This window comes from Tiliqua scincoides, chromosome 2 (assembly GCF_035046505.1).
Source record: "Tiliqua scincoides isolate rTilSci1 chromosome 2, rTilSci1.hap2, whole genome shotgun sequence".
Taxonomy (NCBI): domain Eukaryota; kingdom Metazoa; phylum Chordata; class Lepidosauria; order Squamata; family Scincidae; genus Tiliqua; species Tiliqua scincoides.
In genome coordinates, this window is record NC_089822.1 from 33,651,230 (window position 1) to 33,669,092 (window position 17,863).

The 17,863-nt window shown below is 38.9% G+C and overlaps 1 protein-coding gene across 3 annotated transcripts in view; it reads left to right on the top strand.

Annotated features, from left to right (window-relative positions):
• Positions 1–17,863, top strand: part of ZFYVE16 (zinc finger FYVE-type containing 16) — a 47,211-nt gene that overhangs the window by 27,510 nt on the left and 1,838 nt on the right. The window contains exons 5-17 of one of the 3 annotated variants that reach the window (XM_066616227.1): positions 812–976; positions 2,392–2,513; positions 3,387–3,768; positions 4,836–4,949; positions 8,300–8,455; positions 9,755–9,979; positions 11,182–11,264; positions 12,524–12,628; positions 13,636–13,786; positions 15,121–15,201; positions 15,779–15,941; positions 17,102–17,207; positions 17,605–17,769. In XM_066616227.1, coding sequence (XP_066472324.1) covers positions 812–976; positions 2,392–2,513; positions 3,387–3,768; positions 4,836–4,949; positions 8,300–8,455; positions 9,755–9,979; positions 11,182–11,264; positions 12,524–12,628; positions 13,636–13,786; positions 15,121–15,201; positions 15,779–15,941; positions 17,102–17,207; positions 17,605–17,769 — 2,018 coding nt within the window. The remainder of the gene's footprint in view (positions 1–811; positions 977–2,391; positions 2,514–3,386; positions 3,769–4,835; positions 4,950–8,299; positions 8,456–9,754; positions 9,980–11,181; positions 11,265–12,523; positions 12,629–13,635; positions 13,787–15,120; positions 15,202–15,778; positions 15,942–17,101; positions 17,208–17,604; positions 17,770–17,863) is intronic. The other 2 variants (XM_066616228.1, XM_066616229.1) reach the window with 2 other exon arrangements.

The following is a 17,863-nucleotide window of genomic DNA, read 5'->3' on the forward strand; positions in this document are numbered from 1 at the left end:
TTAACTTTGTAGAGCTGTTAATGTAATGGCCATCATTGCAGTTTGTAGCACCCTGAGTTCAAAGAAAGTGGTGTAAGATTTAATAATAATAATAATAATAATAATAATAATAATAATAATAATAACTAGGTATTTATATACCGCCTTTCTGGTCATTGAATTACTCCTCTGACTTTATTCAAGGTGGTTTACATAGGCAGGCATTTCTAAATCCCTCAAGGGGATTTTTACAAACATAGAGGTTCTCTCTTTCAAGAACCAACAACATTTCAGAATGGATCTTCCTGGTTTGGTCTCACTTCTGGCCTCCAGTTCTTCCACGCAATATTTCATTTTTTTGTTCACAGAATTCACAAGAAGGAACCTGAGACTTGACTAGTACATTTTTATTTGTATAACTCTCCCCTGAGATGTTTGCATAATAATACAATATTCATGCTAAAAATAATTTTAAAATAAGAAATGAAACTGAGAATAATGCCATATAAATGTGTGCTAAATGACACACTTGACATTGTTTCAGATGGTTTATCTAAATGTTTCAGATGTACATTGAAGTAAGGGTTTAGAAATCAGAGAGTAACAGTATTTATTCCTCAGTCACTCCACCTTCTCCTGAATTTCCCTACACTATCTCTACCCAAATTTGGCATTATGCAACTGTCACCAAGCTGGGTTAAAATGATACCAAGAATGAACCTGACTAACTTTGAGACCAGTGAAGATACAGATACTCCCCAATTCATCCCACACCCTTTATATATAACTCAAGAGCTGAGACATTTAAAACTCTAATGTTTTTGTTTGTTAGCACACGCGTTTGAAAGGATGATGAGTCCTACTGGTCCTGTCCATGTATCTGATAGCTCTGAACATTGTTCCACTGTTCCACCTTTGCAGGAAGCCCAGACATCTGATACACGTAATTCTTCTTTTTCATTGCCCATCTCTGTATTTAAACAACCAAATGGTCATGGTAAGCTAAATAATGAATTAACAGAAGCTAAACTAACCTTTTCAGATTGCATTCTATGGTCTTGGGACCTTTTCAGACAATGATGTTGTGTAGTACAACAGTCTTGTAGATGACATTTGTTATGTGGGATCTGGATACTGTCATTCAGGGAGACACCTATGTGCTAGTGATTTTTGTTTTTGTTTTTTCAGCATTCAAACAAGAATGTGGTAAGAGATAAGTGGAAATGCTTTCTCACAGGGCTATTGTAGTTTGTAGTTATATCTATAATGTGGATATAAACATACTGAGAGTATCCGTTGGGTTAAACCTTGACATCCTAATGCCACATCTCTTTTCCCAAGCTCGTTCCAGGCTGTAAACTGAGTAAGAGCACTTGACCTATAATTGGAGAATGTGCCTTAGAGAAATCTTGTCTAAGGCAACATCTTGAGAAGCCTGTTTAGGTAGGTGCTGTAGCTCAGATGAAGAGCATCTGCTTTATGTGCAGGTTCATTTCATGGTTTCTCTAATATAGCAGAGAAATTCCTGTCTGCAAACCGTGAAGAGCTTATTCCAGACAGTGCCAACAGTAGCTAGATGGACAATGATCTGATTTGGTATAGTACAGCTTCCTGAATTCCTGTGTAAGCACCTTGCCCATTCAAATGTCCTCCACAAAATGTCTGTAGAACTTGCCTTGAGACTTTAATTGGAAATGGCAAAAAAAAAAAAGTTTGTCTAGACCACTGGTTCTCACACATTTAGCACCAAGACCCACTTTTTAGAATAAGAATCTGTCAGGACCCACCAGAAGTGATGTCATGACCAGAAGTGACATCATCAAGCAGGAAAATTGTTAACAATCCTAGGCTGCAATCCTACCCTAACTTACCAAGGAATAAGTCCCATTTACTATCATTGTTAAAAGAATATATATGGTAGCTTGTTAAAAGTACAGGTCTGTAATATTTCCCCAAATGCAGTCACATCCCATAGGAGCATCAAGTCTAATAGATTAAAAATAAAATGCACATTGAAATGAATGGGGACCCACCTGAAATTAGCTCACGACCCACCTAGTGGGTCCCGACCCACAGTTTAAGAAACACTGGTCTAGACTTTTAACAGCCCATACATGGTTTCGTTTGCATGGTCAGTCATGTGTGGATAGTGTGTAAGATTTTGGGCAATTTTGATTTTACTTGTTACAGAAATTTCATGCGGTGTATTTATATGGAGATATCACAAAACATTTATCAAATGATTGCCCTCTAGAGATCTCTGAACTATCCTGTGGATTTTAAATGTTCCACTAATGGAGAAAAATCTGTTTCGAGTCTTGTGGGCTTCTGGAAATTATAAGTGATTATGTGCTAGGAAAATGAACTAATAAATACACACTGGTGTTGTGGTTTGTGTTAATCTTACTCTAGGGTTGTATACTAAAGAACAGAGAAGAGTTTGGTTTGCAGATGGCATTTTACCCAATGGGGAAGTTGCAGATACAACAAAACTATCATCTGGAGTTGGGAGATCCCCACAAGAACCATATTCAGTAAGCAGTAACTTACTCAGAACTGTTGTAGATCATTGAAAATAGAAACTTGTTGATAGTTTACTATAGTACTTTATCCCTCCTAATTTACTTGGCTTTTGTCTTAAGCTATTATTGCTAGACTCTGCATTGTGTCTTTGTTCTGTTCGTTCATACTGTGAAACTGTACCAGTGTTCTGGCAGCTGTCAAATGATCAGTTTAAGGTTTGCGTAAAGGCAAGCAAGCTCCCATCACTTCTCTTGCAATAATCTTGGAACAAACATTCAAACAAAGTGATGCCTTCTCTTAGTCTATTTTCTCTTTAGCCTGTGCTTGCATAAAAACTTTTGTGCAGGGTGCAACTGATCTGAGACAATGTGACAATGTAACCGCGACATAATTCAGGGGATACGGGGCTGTTCTGCCCTTGCAAAATGCATCTGATTTTATCCAAGATGCAAGGTGCATCTGATTTCACACAGATGCATCTGATTTTTTTCTGGTGCATCTGTAAAAGGATTGGATTGTTAGTTCTTCTCCCACACCACACTATCAGCAAAAGAGGTAGCTTCTGTTGTCTTAAAATTTTATTATGTGGCTTCAGAAATGGTTGACATGATGCTTCTGCTGCAATATTGAGGACTTGGAAAGCTGCTCTTCTGCCATGACGTGACATCCCCTTTTTCTAAATCATGCTGTGTATTTTCCTATATTATTCAAGGGCCCCAAAAAAGTGCAATCAGAGATGAAACCTAAATTTCGTTTATAACTGCCTCCTAAGTTGCTCAGGGTAGTTTTCCTTTTGTCGTTTTATTCACACAGTAAACTGTTGCACTGCTGTTGAGTTGTAGTGAATTATTATTATGATTCCAATGGAAGAATTTTTGTCATAGGTTGAAACTTCAGCAGATGACACTGCTTGTACAACTGATATAAAACCAAAGGATGAAACAAATGTCGTGGGACCAACTGAGATCTTGCGTTATCCCACTTCTGTTCTTGGAGAAGAAGACACATTGCCCACGAAAGGACAACCTGAGTTGTTATGTAATCTTGACTCTGCAACTCCTCCTGCTGCTGAATTTCCTTCTTTTGTTGAACCCACAAAACCTCCTAATTCTGTTACAGTTAATGAAATTAATAATGTACCTGTTAGTCCTTTAGATTACAAAATGCTTTGTGGTATTGAAAAATATGTTAGCAAGGATATCAGCCTTATTCCTGAAGGTGATGGCTTGCCACCTCTTCTGCTTTTCAGAGGAGAAAAAGGAGATGGTACGTTTTCTTCTGCTGAAGTAGGGATTTATTTTATTTTGGCAATGTGTGTTTTATAAAAATGACTGTTCTAACTACTGCAAATTATGTATTTACATTTGTTGCAATTTAGAAGCATAGATTAATATTGGGAATCTTTTTAAAATCTCTCTTTTCAGAGTTCTTAAATGTCATTGCATGATATTGAATATAAATAGGCTTACTTCTCTTGCTAGATAGTTTTCAGATTAGTGTTGAGGACTTTATCTTTTGAAATTTGGTTTCAACTGCAAATTGCCAGTACATGCGTTACCTGTATCCACAGGGGATAGGTTCCTGCTGGTACCATGGATGCCCAAAACTACAGATGACAGCAAACCCTACACACTAAAGACTCGCCTATCTTCATTTGCGAAAGAAAGATTTTCTTCCTTTAGTTTTGAAACAGGAAACACACTGTGAGAACATAGATTTATAGCTGTTAGAGAAGCATGCTACAGGAGATGACAGTGAGAACGCTAACAGGAAGTGGATAGCAGAGGAAGCAGACTGACAGAATGCTAGACTCCACTTCATAGCAGTGTTCTCACTCTCACCTTCCCTAGCATTCCTCTAGCAACTGTGAGTCTAGGCTATCACTGTTTGCTTCTTTTTACAAAGCAAAAGGAAAAAAAGTTTCCTTTTGTAAAGCATTTGCAAATGAACTGCATGTAAGTGAAACCGTGGATAAGGGACCTGCAAGTACTGGGGAGGAGGATGCTTGTATATTATGTCTGTTTAGCATTTATTTAAGCATGTACAGGAAAAACGATGCAAAGTTCAGTATTATGATCAGTGGGCCACACCTGGATGCCACTACTGTTTTTATATTTATAGTCAAGAGACTATGCCATCTTCTGTGTGAAGTTGAATGTACTGCTCTTGAAATACAACTAGCATTTTTTGCCATTGATCCATGATTTCTCTGACCTTGCTGTCTGCAGAAAAGTCAGGAAGTACATAAATCATATCATGTTCACTATTAATATTGTGTTTAGAGATTAGAAATTGATGCATTCTATTGAGTTTAACACTTTTTATTTCTTTAGAATTCTTAGTGGAAGAACATCCTTCTCATAAACAAGTAATGTTATTACTTGAATCGAATCCACAGACATTCATCCTAAATGCAAACCTTCTTGTCATTGTTAGGATCCTACCTTGTAAGTAGCCTTATGCCAGAAATCTTGTAAATGTTTTGCTTTTGTACTGTGTATGGCTGCTAACGTGTATGGCTAATGGGAAGATGAATTTTTCTATAGTTAGATGTTTACATTTTTTTTTCCATCTAAAAGGTTTCTCACTTTCCCTTTGCCTTTTAAGGTTGTTATATCTACTTTGGGGTAAACTTAATTCTTTTTTCCAGTAGGGCATGAACTTTGGGCCAGTGGTGTAGCTAACCAAGTTGCTGCCCAGTGCAAAGAAGATTCCGTAGCCCCCTCAGCTGCAGTGACATCAAATTTAATTAATTAAATAATTAAATAAAATAAAACAATTTAATTATTTACCCAATAATAAATAAAGACCAAATAATTAATTAAATTGGGTCTTTTTATTTGTTAAAGTGAGTGAGAAACGTTAGCTAATATTTTGAAATAGCAAGCACGTTGAAAGTACTTGTTGCGCTTTTACAGCACAGTCTATTCATGTCTACTCAAAAGTAGTTCCATTGTGTTCCATGGGGCTTACTCTCTGGTAAGTGAGGTAAGGTAGGATTGTAGCCTTACACAGTTTGAGAGGTGCAGGAGAGGGCTGGAGACAATCATAAGAGCCAGCAGTTTACCTTTAGGAAGTGGAATTGAGGAATTATACGAATAAATGATGAGGCCGAGCGTTGTGCTGCTCAGTACTCCTGCTGCAACTTGCTTCCCAGGTTGCTGTGCCTTGCTTGCTACCCTCTTCAGGTTCCTGCACATGTGCAGGTAACCTATCAGTCAGCCAACTCAATCCTCTGCCTGTCTACTTAGAAGCAAGCCCAGTCTAGTCAAAGGGGCTTACTCCCAGAAAAGTGCTGATTGGATTGAAGCCTCTGAGCCCTATCTCCTGCATGTCTACACAGGAGCAAGCCCTACTAGCTTAGATTGCAGAGACAATCGGGCTGCTGCAGCCTTGCCAAGAGGAGGCTAAGGGGACTGGCAAATGGAGAGAGGATGTGTGGGGAGCAGAGGAGAGTAGGAGGCATGGGGAAGGGGGAAACCGATGAGCAGCTGCTCCCACTGCGCAATGAGAACGCCCTCCTCAGTCCAGGCTGCGTTCCACAAGAGTCTCTGGGGGCTCTGCCTGCCTAGCAGGGACTCCATCACCCCCTCCCCCGTCCTGACCAACATCAGACAGTTCCCGCCAGCTCTCCTCACAAACACACTTCTTCCTCCCTCTCCAAATGCAGGCAGGCAGGCACCCTCCTTCCTCTGCTCCCCACACATCTCTTGCCATTTAAGCTAAAGGGGGCAGCAAGTCGAGCAGGACAGGTAGGGGAAATGATGGAGGGAGTCAGGGCTGGCAGGATGGTGAAGGAAAGAAAGAAGGTGCGCGTGTGCCTGGAGAAGGTATGTGCACACCTCCACCCCCAGCTCCTCCGTGGTATCTGTCACGACAGCTGCAAGGGCTAGACTGCTCCTCCCCGCCCCTCCGCACAAAGAAGCAATTCCTTCCATCTCAGCTGCGGGCAACTGTATGTTGCTGTGACTGTTGCCTTCCCTTAGCCTCCTGCCCTCCTCCCTCCGAGTGCCTGGCAGGGCTTTCTGCAGCAACTTGATCATTGCGCATGGGCATCATTGCCCCCCCAGCCACCTTGTTGCCCGGTGCATTTGCTACCCCCTGCACCATTTTAGCTACGCTAAATTTTGTTGTCCTGAAACAAATAATGCACATATGCAAGGGATATCTTGTGTGTAATTCTGAAGTAATCTGGGCATTATCTTTAAGGTTATAAAAAGGTGATTTGAATTCAATAAATTTCTGTTGGTGTAGGGTTCTGCTGTCTTTCGTACTCTACATTAGAAAGAATGTAAGAATAAGTTTGTTGATGTATAGAAAGCAAAATGGCATCAAATGCAAATATTCTGTTATACGAAATATGTTTTCACTTCACAATATAGGCCTTATCCTTTATTGAGGCCTGTTTGACTTGAAAACTGTTTGACTTGAAAACTGTATATATATACATTTTTATATATATATATATATATATATATATATATATATATATATATATATATATATATATATATATATATATATATATATATATATAAAGGTGTGTGTGTATACACACACACACACACACACACCCCTTTCTGTTTTGTATATTTGTGACCAATGTTGCAGTGTCGCCTGTGTTAGGTTTCTGTTAGATTTTCTAAGTCATGTAAAAGCTTGTTGTAAATAATATAATTTTTACACAGTTTTTAAAGTTGCTGTAGAACAGGGGTACCCAAACCCCAGCCTGGGGAGGGGGGTCAATTGCAGCCCTTGAGGACTCCCAATCATGCCCACAGGGAGCCCCCAGTCTCCATTGAGCCTCTGGCCCTCTGGAGACTTGCTGGAGCCCTTGCTGGCCCGATGCAACTTCTCTCAGCATGAGGGTGACTGTTCGACTGTTCGACTTCTCTCATGAGCTATGGGACAAGGGCTGTTTGACATCTGTGATGCAGTAGCGGAAGTGAAGGAAACACTAGCCTTTGTTTGTGCAAGGCCTTTTATAGGCCTGGAGCTATTGCAAGACCATCATTCATTCATATAAGTTCCATCTCTAATATATTCATTTACATAAATTTATTCAAATTTTATTCCTGACCCCTGCCACAGTGTCAGAGAGATAATGTGGCCCTGCTGTAAAACAAACCTGATGTCTTAGAGCCCAATCCTGAGCTCGGCGCTCTGGCTTTCTGCCGGAGCGCACTGTCGCAAACATGTCATAAGGCACACCTGCGAGGCTTACTGCTGAGCCAGCACCTGTGCTAGCCCAGCGCTGGCTAGTGCCTGGTGGGCACCCATCCTCTGCTACTTGACAGTCTCACAGACCACCGAGCTGCGGCATGGTAAGCAGAGAAGGGGAGGGGGGCGGGGAGGAGGCGTTCTGGGGAGGGGGGAGCTGTGGGGAGGGAGGAGAGAGGGCGGGCGGGAGGTGTACCAGGGGTAGGGAGCAGGGAGGCAGGAGGCGGGTCTGGTGGAGCTCAGCTCCACTGGATCCTGTTTGTTCATGTAGGGCTCAGCGCCATACACGAACACCTTTGCTTTACTACTGACCTTTTGGTGAATAGCCACATTGCGGGGCTGCTTCCCTTATCCGGGAGAAGGGGATGAAAGTCCCCTTCTCCCGAGGTGCCACCCGTGGCATGCTGAGGCGCACAGGATGCGGTGGTACCCTGCAGGGCACCGCTGCAGCCACGCGCCCCAGGCAGCTCAGCATTGGACTGTTAGTTACTATGCCGAAGGTATATCAATTGCATTATAAGTATTCCATAAGAAAAGCATAAGTCTACTACAGTATTTCATTTTTTTTATCCTTAAGATTGTTCAGAAAGATGCTGGTACTTCTCAACCAATGGACTGTGTGGCTTGGGGCAGGCAGAAATCATCATACTATTATCTTGTTTGCCAAATGAAGATGATGTTCCTAAAGAAATCTTCAAATTATTTATCAACATATATAAGGATGCGATGAAAGGTTTGAAGTTTCCTTATGTAGCTTTTCAAGCAGTATGTGTCAGTTAATTTTTAATTAAATTTTTTTAAAGCTCTAAGCATTTGTAGTTAATATTTTGTTTCAGGAATAGCCTTGTGATATTTGTAGGTGTAATGTTAACAAGGGAGGGAGCAGAATGCTTTCTCCCCATACAAATAGGTTTTTCCATACCCAAACCTGACTAAAAATTGGACGTAACTAAGATTGTATTGCATTTGTAGGCAAAGAGAACAAAAGAGATTAGGATAACTTTTTTCAGTGTTTCTAGTCTGTGGGAATCTTTTGACTTGCCTGCTTTGGTACTTCATGTTATTGGAAAAGATTCTGAAGTGTTAGGGCGCCCAGTGAGTGGGTTCACAGACATAATGCCAAACCATGATTAAACCACTATGGTTTTGCTTTGCTAGCATTAAGCTAGGGCTGCATGTTCTCCTGTCACTTTCACAAGGGAAGAATATTTGCAACACTTGCAAATTTTAGAACAATCTGAGATTTGTCATTGCATTGAAACATAGCAATTGGTTTGATCCTGCTTGGTCTAACTACAATTTGTAAACTAGTCAAGGGGGATGGAGATGGGAGTGGCAGTGCTGAAGTTTGATTCTCATGCTAGTAATGCCAAACCATGGTTTAGCGTTGTTTGAAACTTGTCCACTGAGTTTATGCGGGGCCATGTCTTTTGGGGCTCATGTGAACTATGTGCTTTGGAACTCACTCAACATTCTCTTGTACTGTAATTGCGCTTTTAAGGAGGAAGTTTAGTAATCATAGACAAGCTGTGTTTCAGAGAGAGAGAGAGAGAGCACTTTTTATCTTATTTTAGGGAATTCTAGGGTCCCACAAAGTACAATTTAAAAGCTACAGGAGTGCAGTATTATTATTATTATTATTATTATTATTATTATTATTATTATTACTACTACTACTACTACTACTACTACTACTACTACTACTAACAGTATTTATATACCGCTTTTCAACTAAAAGTTCACAAAGAGGTTTACAGAATAAAATCAAATAACTAACAATAGTATTACAGCATATTACAGTATAGCTATAACAGTAGAAGTATATTTTTACCAAAGTTATTGTAAACAGGCATGTATTTCTATATGTTGCACAAATGGATTTGGGTAGATCCTATACTGTCATGACTTTAAAACTACTACATACTTATTTCCTATTTTGCTCCAGAAGCTCAGTATATCTTGAGAAGAGTGTTAAGAATGTCATTGTGATGACTTGGATTTGTGTATATATGTAACTTTTCTTTTCAAACAGGAAAATTCATAGGAAACTTGGAAAATATTACTTTTACTGAAGGCTTTCTTGGAAATAAGGAACATGGTGGATTCCTGTTTGTTACACCATTTTTCCAGAAACTGGATGATTTTGCATTGCCACAAAATCCTTTTTTATGTGGCATTCTTATTCAGAAACAGGAGGTACCTTGGGCAAAGGTTTTTCCAATTCGCTTGATGTTAAGATTGGGAGCGGAATATGGGGGTGAGTTTAAAGTATAATTGTGCTCAGTACTAATAATTTGAACATGGAATGCAATAATCCAGTAGTTCTCAGACTTTTTGTGCTGTGACCCACCTTGTCCTCCATGGTGGGTTGCAACATGATGGTGGTGGTGGTGGTGGAAGAATGCTATTCTGGAGCCCCAGTTGCCTCTTCTGGATCATGCCGGGCTGACACCCCACTCTATTTGCCTCCATGAGCCTCAGAATGGCCTGCAGAAGTAACCGGAAGTTACTTACAGTCAAACTGTAAGTTGGGTCAGAAAACTGGAAGTCACTTCTGCAGGCATTCTGAGGTCTGCAGAGGCCAATAGAGTGAGTAGCCAGCCTGGCACAACCCAGAAGATGCCTCTTCCAAAAGAATTCCTCCACCACCTGGAGCATCAAATCGGGCCAGGGTTACATGGGGTTGCGACCCACCACACATGGGCTCACAACCCACAGCTTGGGAAACGCTGCATTAATCTGATAACTAATTCCATATTGACATGAGATTTAGACCCAGGAGGGTCACAAACGTGCCAAGCTTGGCCAACACAAGAGTCTGAGGTGGGAGGGAGGTGTTCTGGGGCAGGTGGAGGGTGGGTGGAGGGCAGCCCCGGGGGTGGGTGGGCAGAGAGTGGGAGGCGTGGCTGGAACCCAGCTGTTATGCTGGATTCCAACCCTGTTCCCCAAGCAGTGCGTCACTCCTGAGGTGACGCAAGCCCGAGGAGACCCACTGGGTCTATGGCAGCTTATCCTGGGGGTAAGGGGAAAATTTTTCCCTTGCCTCTGACTGAGCCACTTTGGGCTCATCTTGCGCTGGATACAGTCCTATCCCAGTGCAAGATAGGATTGCGCTATAAATCATTTTGCTAAAGTGGTTTGCTGAGTTGCACTGTTTGGAGACTACTGTTTGGGATAAGGTTGTCTTATGGAACTAGCTTTGCAGTATATTTTCATCTTGTTTATAAATTGCTGGCCTTTAAAGAGATTGTATAGTATAGTCCAGCAGTTTCCCAACTTACTGATGCCACTGTGCACTTCATCCACGGTGCCCTGTCTTGTGACAATCTCACGCAATCTCAGCCCAGTGAGCTGGGAAAAAGATGCTGCATGGCACAAACTGTACTGTAATGCACAGTTTGAGAACCACTGGTATAGTCCATTCTGCATGTTTCTTACTTCTTTCTATTCTTCTGCTAGTATACCCAGCTCCTTTAACAAGTATCCGACATCGGAAGCCTCTCTTTCGAGAGATTGGACATACAGTCATGAACTTGCTTGTTGTGAGTAAATGTTTTACTTGTATTTTGTTGTTTCTCTCTTCCTGATATCTTTCTGATATTGAAATGGCTGTGAGAGACCAGAATTCAAGATCTTTATATTAAACCATTTTTTGTGTCTCCTAAAGAAATACCTGTGTATGATTAATTGTATAGAGGTATTAATAAGATGAATAAGACAAAATCAGGTAAGTTGGGTTTGGAAACAAATCCAGAAGTTAAGGAATAATAACAGCTTACACCACTAGCATCTGTATGCTTTGCCTGTCACTGCTTTTCTCCTAATTTGAGTTCCAGGCCTGCATTTTCATCATATGAATTTGTAAATGCAAAAGGATAAAAAATTCAGCATCTCTCTTTTCTGATATTTCTCCTCTAAATTCTCAATGCTGCTTGCGATGCAGTAGTATCAACTGTAGTCTGTTCTGTGGACAGAACGTGCTGTTTCTCCCTTTGAATTTGTAATCTAAACATTCTGCAGTGTTGGAAGTGTGACTGTGGGAAAGTAAAATTTATTCACACATGATGGGAATTTATTTACAATTTAAGGTGCCTAACAAAATTTATAATATAATGCAAATCAATAAAATAATCAAATATACAAATTTAAAAGATAGGACAATAAAATTCAAAAACAACCAGTATGCAGAACCTAATATAAACCTCACTCAAACTCCATAGCAGCATAAGGCAATCAAATTTAAAGCAGCAATATAAAACTACTAAATCAGAAAACTCATATGAAAACATCTGCCAACATAAACTTCTGCCAAATTATACTAATATTTTACAGTGCAGGAGTGTTTCAACTGCAATATTGGAATTAAGCCTTTTTATAATGTTAATATTAATTATAAACTAAGGAAATTGGGGTGGGAATTAAGTATGTGAATTTTTTTTTAAAGTAGTGATTTTCAAATTTCGTAGAACCGTAGAGTCCAAAGATTTAGAATAAATCTACTCTTTGATTGTAATTAGAAGGCAAGTCTATCTCTAACCTGGCTTGCTTTAATTGGTTTATTTTGCCAAGTATTCTGTAATACACACTCCATAGAATAGCAAAAGTTCAACTTCTGGGGCTGAATAGGGCCTTTGCTTAGCTCAACTCCTGAAGGATGCTACAAATAACTTGGTAATGGGTTGGGAGTTACAATTTCTTTTAGTACAGTAGAACTAGTTATGAGATACCCATGCTTTTTTTAATTTTGAATCCATGTTTTTTTAATTTTTAATTTTAGATTTACTTTTTTATTGCATTTTAGGATCTTAGGAATTATCAATATGCCTTACATACAATAGATGGTTTATTTATTCATATGGAAATGGGTAGAAGCTGCATAAAAATACCTCTGAGGAAATATAATGAGGTAAGTGTAATTTGGTAGTAAGGATTATTGCAGACATCATAATCATGGCTAAGGGATCAAAAGTGAGCAGCAGCCTCACACATTCCTTTGCTACTTTAGTTTTTCACCTCTTGCACAAATTCCTCAGCCACTCTCCTATCTATGCCCCTAACTATGACTAGGATGCAATCATAGCTCTTCCTACTTGTATTATTGATGTATCAAGTAAATTGAACTTGTTCTCGATATTTAAAAATTACAGATGGCTGGTATTGTATCGCCCATACACTAAAGGCCAGTATGGTGTGATGGCTAGCATGTTTGATTTTAACCAGAGAGACCAGGTTCAACTTTCAGCTTGGCCATGAAGTTCAATGGTTGGCCTTGACAGTTGCACTGACTGTCTCAATCTAATATACCATTCGGGGTTTTGTGAGGATAAAAAGGGAAGGAAGCCATGCATTGCAGCCCTCAGTTCATTGAAGAGAGGGTAAATAAATTTTCAAGTATGTAAATCTCTTCTCACCAATTTATTAAAAATATTTATATATGAGAATAGAAATCATGTTTTGAGAGGAAAAATGGCTATAGACCTTATTTTGGAAAAAAAAGTCTAAAATGTATTCTGGATGAGAAGCAATATTTTTCTAAATCTTCAGTGGTCAGATATGTGCCCATAGCCAGTGTTGCACCCTGTTGTGACATATCTCTTATAGGTGTGAGAATAACATGGATCAAGTCAATTATATTTGCTGTACGAGACAAAAGTGACAACATTCCTGAAGGGGTTGTGGACTGCTAAGAGAAAAGGTTGAACTTGAAAGCAATGCAAGATGAGATGTGGGTAGATATGTGAATTATACCGCAGCCCAGTCCTATACTGTACCTGCTTATCCTCTGTGTTCAGTAGGGTTTACTTCCAGATAAGTGTACATAAGATTTTAGCTTTAGTTTAAGACTAGTGTAAGACTTTGGATTAATAAAGTATTGTATGCAGGAATGTTTTAATGGCATTTCTATAATTACAGGTTATGAAAGTTGTAAATACTTCCAATGAACATGTCATTAGCATTGGAGCAAGTTTTAGTTCTGAAGCAGATTCTCACTTAGTTTGTGTGCAGAATGATGATGGAGTCTATCAGACACAAGCAAATAGTGCTACGGGACACCCTAGGAAAAGTAAGTGTCAGAAAGTATTGTATTAGTTGGAACATTTTTTTTTCTTCAAGTGTAGGATGTGGACCACTTGCCTTCTGGCAATATTAATATTCATTATTAATCATTATGGAAATATTAATATTCATTTTTGGAAGAGATGGTCACTCTTGCTTTGCCCTAGAAATGTGTAAGTAATCATGGAAGACGTTTCCAGCAAAAACATCGTCCTGCTAAGTGTTCTTGAATTTTTGCTTCTTGCTATCTTAGAAGTTCAGCATTTTAATAAGAGTATTAACATAAAAATATAAAACTGTTAAGTAATCTTCAACTTAATTATGTCTGTTAGACGTTGTCCTATACAAAATCAGGCCATTTGTTCCTCAGATCAGGGGTGTCCCTGGGGCCACTTGCGGCCCTCAAGAACTCCCAATGCAGCCCTCAGGGAGCTCCCAGTCTCCAATGAGCCTCTGGCCCTCCAGAGATTTACTGGAGTCCTCACCAGCCCAAAGCAACTGCTCTCAGCATGAGGGCAACTGTTTGACATCTCGCGTGAGCTGTGGGATGAGGGCTCCCTCCACTGCTTGCTGTTTCATGTCTACGATGCAGTAGCGGCAGCAAAGGAAAGGCCAGCCTTGCTTTGTGCAAGGCCTTTTATAGGCCATGAGCTATTACTAGAAGTTCATTTGTTCGTATAAGTTCATCTTTAATATATTCATTTATGTAAACTTATGTAAATTTATTCAAATTTTAAATGTAAATTAATTCTTTTTTCCCCCCTTTGGACACCCCTGCTCCAGATCATGTTGTCTGACTGGTAGCAGGTCACTGATCTCTCAGGGAGAAAGTGATCTTTCCCAGCCTTGCTATTGGAGATCTTTAAGTGGTGATGCTAGGGGTTAAATCTGGGACTTCTATCTGCTCTACCACAGATCTCTGACTACTTTTGGAAACATTCAGCTTGTTGTCACTTGCTAATTACTGCAGATTGAGGGCCCAATCCTATCCAGTTTTCCATTGCTGGTGCAATTGTACCAATGGGACGTGCACTGCATCCTGCAGTGGGGAGGCAGTCACTGGGGCCCCCTCGGGGTATGGGAACATGTTTCCTTAACCTTGGGGCTACATTGCAGCTGCACCGGTGCTAGAAAGTTGGATAGGATTGGGCCCTGAGTTGGCATTGTGTGCCTCTATTATGTGGAATATAGGGTTTTCAGCAACCCTGATATGCTTTTCTAGAACAACAGGAGCACTAAGCATAGTACTTCCACAATAATACAGAATGTACTTAATAAGATGAAATATGTTTAAACATTTAAAATTAGTGTGGGCAATTTAAGTACATTGTGTCTATTTAGTTACAGGTGCAAGCTTTGTTGTGTTCAATGGAGCCCTAAAAGCATCTTCTGGATTCCTTGCTAAATCCAGCATTGTTGAAGGTATGGAATGTCATGTTTTCTAAAGCCAACCTTTTGTTTAAACACCGATAGTGATACAAGTGAGAGAGCCTGCTTACCTGAACTCCTACACACAGTGCTAGGGATTTTTCTTGTGCGTTTACTCCTTGTATCACTTATTCAGATATAATAATCTTCTTAATACATCTTATGTAATCTTTTTAATACATCTTATGTAATTTTGTAAAACTTTAGCTTTTCTGGGTTTCTCTTGCATTTCATGTGTTCCTTATTAATGAAATTTTTAAGTAATTACAAGGGGAAGCCTGGACTCCTTTTCTTCACTTTGTTCTTAAAATATGTTTCAGTAGATGTGAACTTAATGGTATAATTTATTAAACTTTTGTCTACATTGAAATAAACGGGGATTACTAAATTTGTCTTTGAAAAATATTAAAAAATTTAAAAAGAAAAAGAAATAAACAGGGATTATCACACAAATGTTTGTTGAATTGAGTCCATGCACAATTTAGATTTACGAACATTAATTTCTTAAAAACTGTTATAATAAAGTATCCATAACTGACTTGTATTTAGTAAAATAGCTTTTCCTTTATAGATGGGATAATGGTACAGATCACGCCAGAGACTATGGATGGCTTACGTCAGGCTTTAAGAGAAAAAATTGACTTTAGAATTACTTGTGGCAAAGTAGATTCGGGAGATCTGCGAGAATATGTAGACATTTGTTGGGTAGAAAATGAAGAGAAGACAAATGTGAGGTATGATTTTTCCTAAAATTTAATTTTGAATAAGATTTTTTTTCAGGATGGCACTTTTTGTAAAACATCTAGGAAAATGTAATTTAGCAACTGGCAGAATAAGAATGAACATTATTTATATACTTTAATATTTATAGAAGTTTTGCCAACTTTTGGCTCATTTGATCCACACAATTTGTCACATCTGAGAAGTTATATGTAACTAAGAGGATTGTGAGATGGGTATTTTAAAGCTCTTTTGTCAATTAAATGATTTAATCCATTTTCAAATGATGATTTTTGCTTATATTGTATTATGCATACATAAATGGATTCAGTCCTAGATTATGCATATACAAATGGACTCAGATAATGGAAAAATTATAAATGGACATGTGTAGATCATGTCCATAAATTCAGTTTGAGCAAATATGGTTCATTCATTATTTTAAAGTTTTCACTTGCAGTATTCTGAGGGTTCCACATCAGGCTCTAGAGACATAAAAGTGGAACTTGGCCTACAAAGTTCAGCTTTCTTACCTCTTTGCTGCAGCTCTCTGAGAAGCTACTCCTTGAGATTGGGGAGTCTCTAGAATGGTGTAGGAAATGATATGGGGGCGATATAGCAACCAGAATTGGGGGATACACATGAGTGGAAATATTTTTCATTCATGTAAGAGCATCTTTATACCAAGGTATTTTTAAAAATAAGTCTCCAGTAAAATATTAAGTTATGAACTGTTTACTTGGATGGAACTCAAATAAACAGTTCTTAGAATTGCTCTGTAAGTCCCTAGAGCTTAATTTTATGAACCTGAAGGAGCTCTAGACTTGCTTTTCTTAGCCCCAGCCCCTCTGTGCTGGAATGCATACCATTTTCAAATTGGGCATTCAAAAGCAGTTTTATTTGAGTGAGCTTTTTAAAAAGGCAAAATTCCAACAAGCAAGACATTTTGTGGGAGCCTGAGAAACCCTTTAGATCTGGACACTCAGATTTTTAGCCTACCTTATCTTAGAAGCTCAAGGTACTAATAAGGCATAATGGTCTATATAAGGTAGCATATCAGCTTAATCCCTGTTGCAAAAAGCCAGCCCACAGAAAACATTTGTGACATTGTATAGAGAAGGAGACCATCTTAGAAATTAGTATGAATTAATGTAGTATTCATCTTGCTTCATAGAGTTACAAGTCCAATAGATGGAAAGTCTATGGAAGGAATTGAGAGTGAAAAAATAGTTCAAGAACAAGATTTTGAAATGAATGAAAAATGTATAAAGTGTACTGAAGTAAGTAGAATTGGTTTTTAACAATGATGGATATTCAAAAGATTAAATCACAATGTTTAGAATACTGAAAATTCACCTGTAGAGTCGTCATTAGCAAATACATTATAATTCAATTCTTTGTACAATTCGAACCCACTCCCATCAAAGTCTTAAACAGTGCTGCTCTTTACTTTATAAACTTATAAATGTTTTTTCTTGTTCTCTAACAGTTGCATGTTATTATTACAATTGTAGCTATATTAAACATTTTGAACTTTCATGTCATCGCTTGGCAATTTTCTTGCTTTTGAGTATAATAGGCATACCAATCATTGGACAATGCTTTACAAATGTCAAATTGTCTCTTGTTGGTTTTTAGGGGAGAAATTTATTGCTACTAACTTTACTTTCATTATAGGTGTTCTATCTCTTAAAAGCTATTGATTTATACATTCAACCACCATATCCATTTGCTAAAGAAATTGCATTGGCTTCCTGTGCTGCTTTGCGCAAGCATCTCAAGACACTAAAAAGTAATGGAATGAACAAGATAGGTCTTCGAGTTTCCATGGATACTGACATGGTAACTATTTTAATTATGCTACTATGCATCAATACAAATGATGTTAATGTAACCCATTTAGAGTTAAAAGAGGAGAAACTCAAGCCAGGGCACT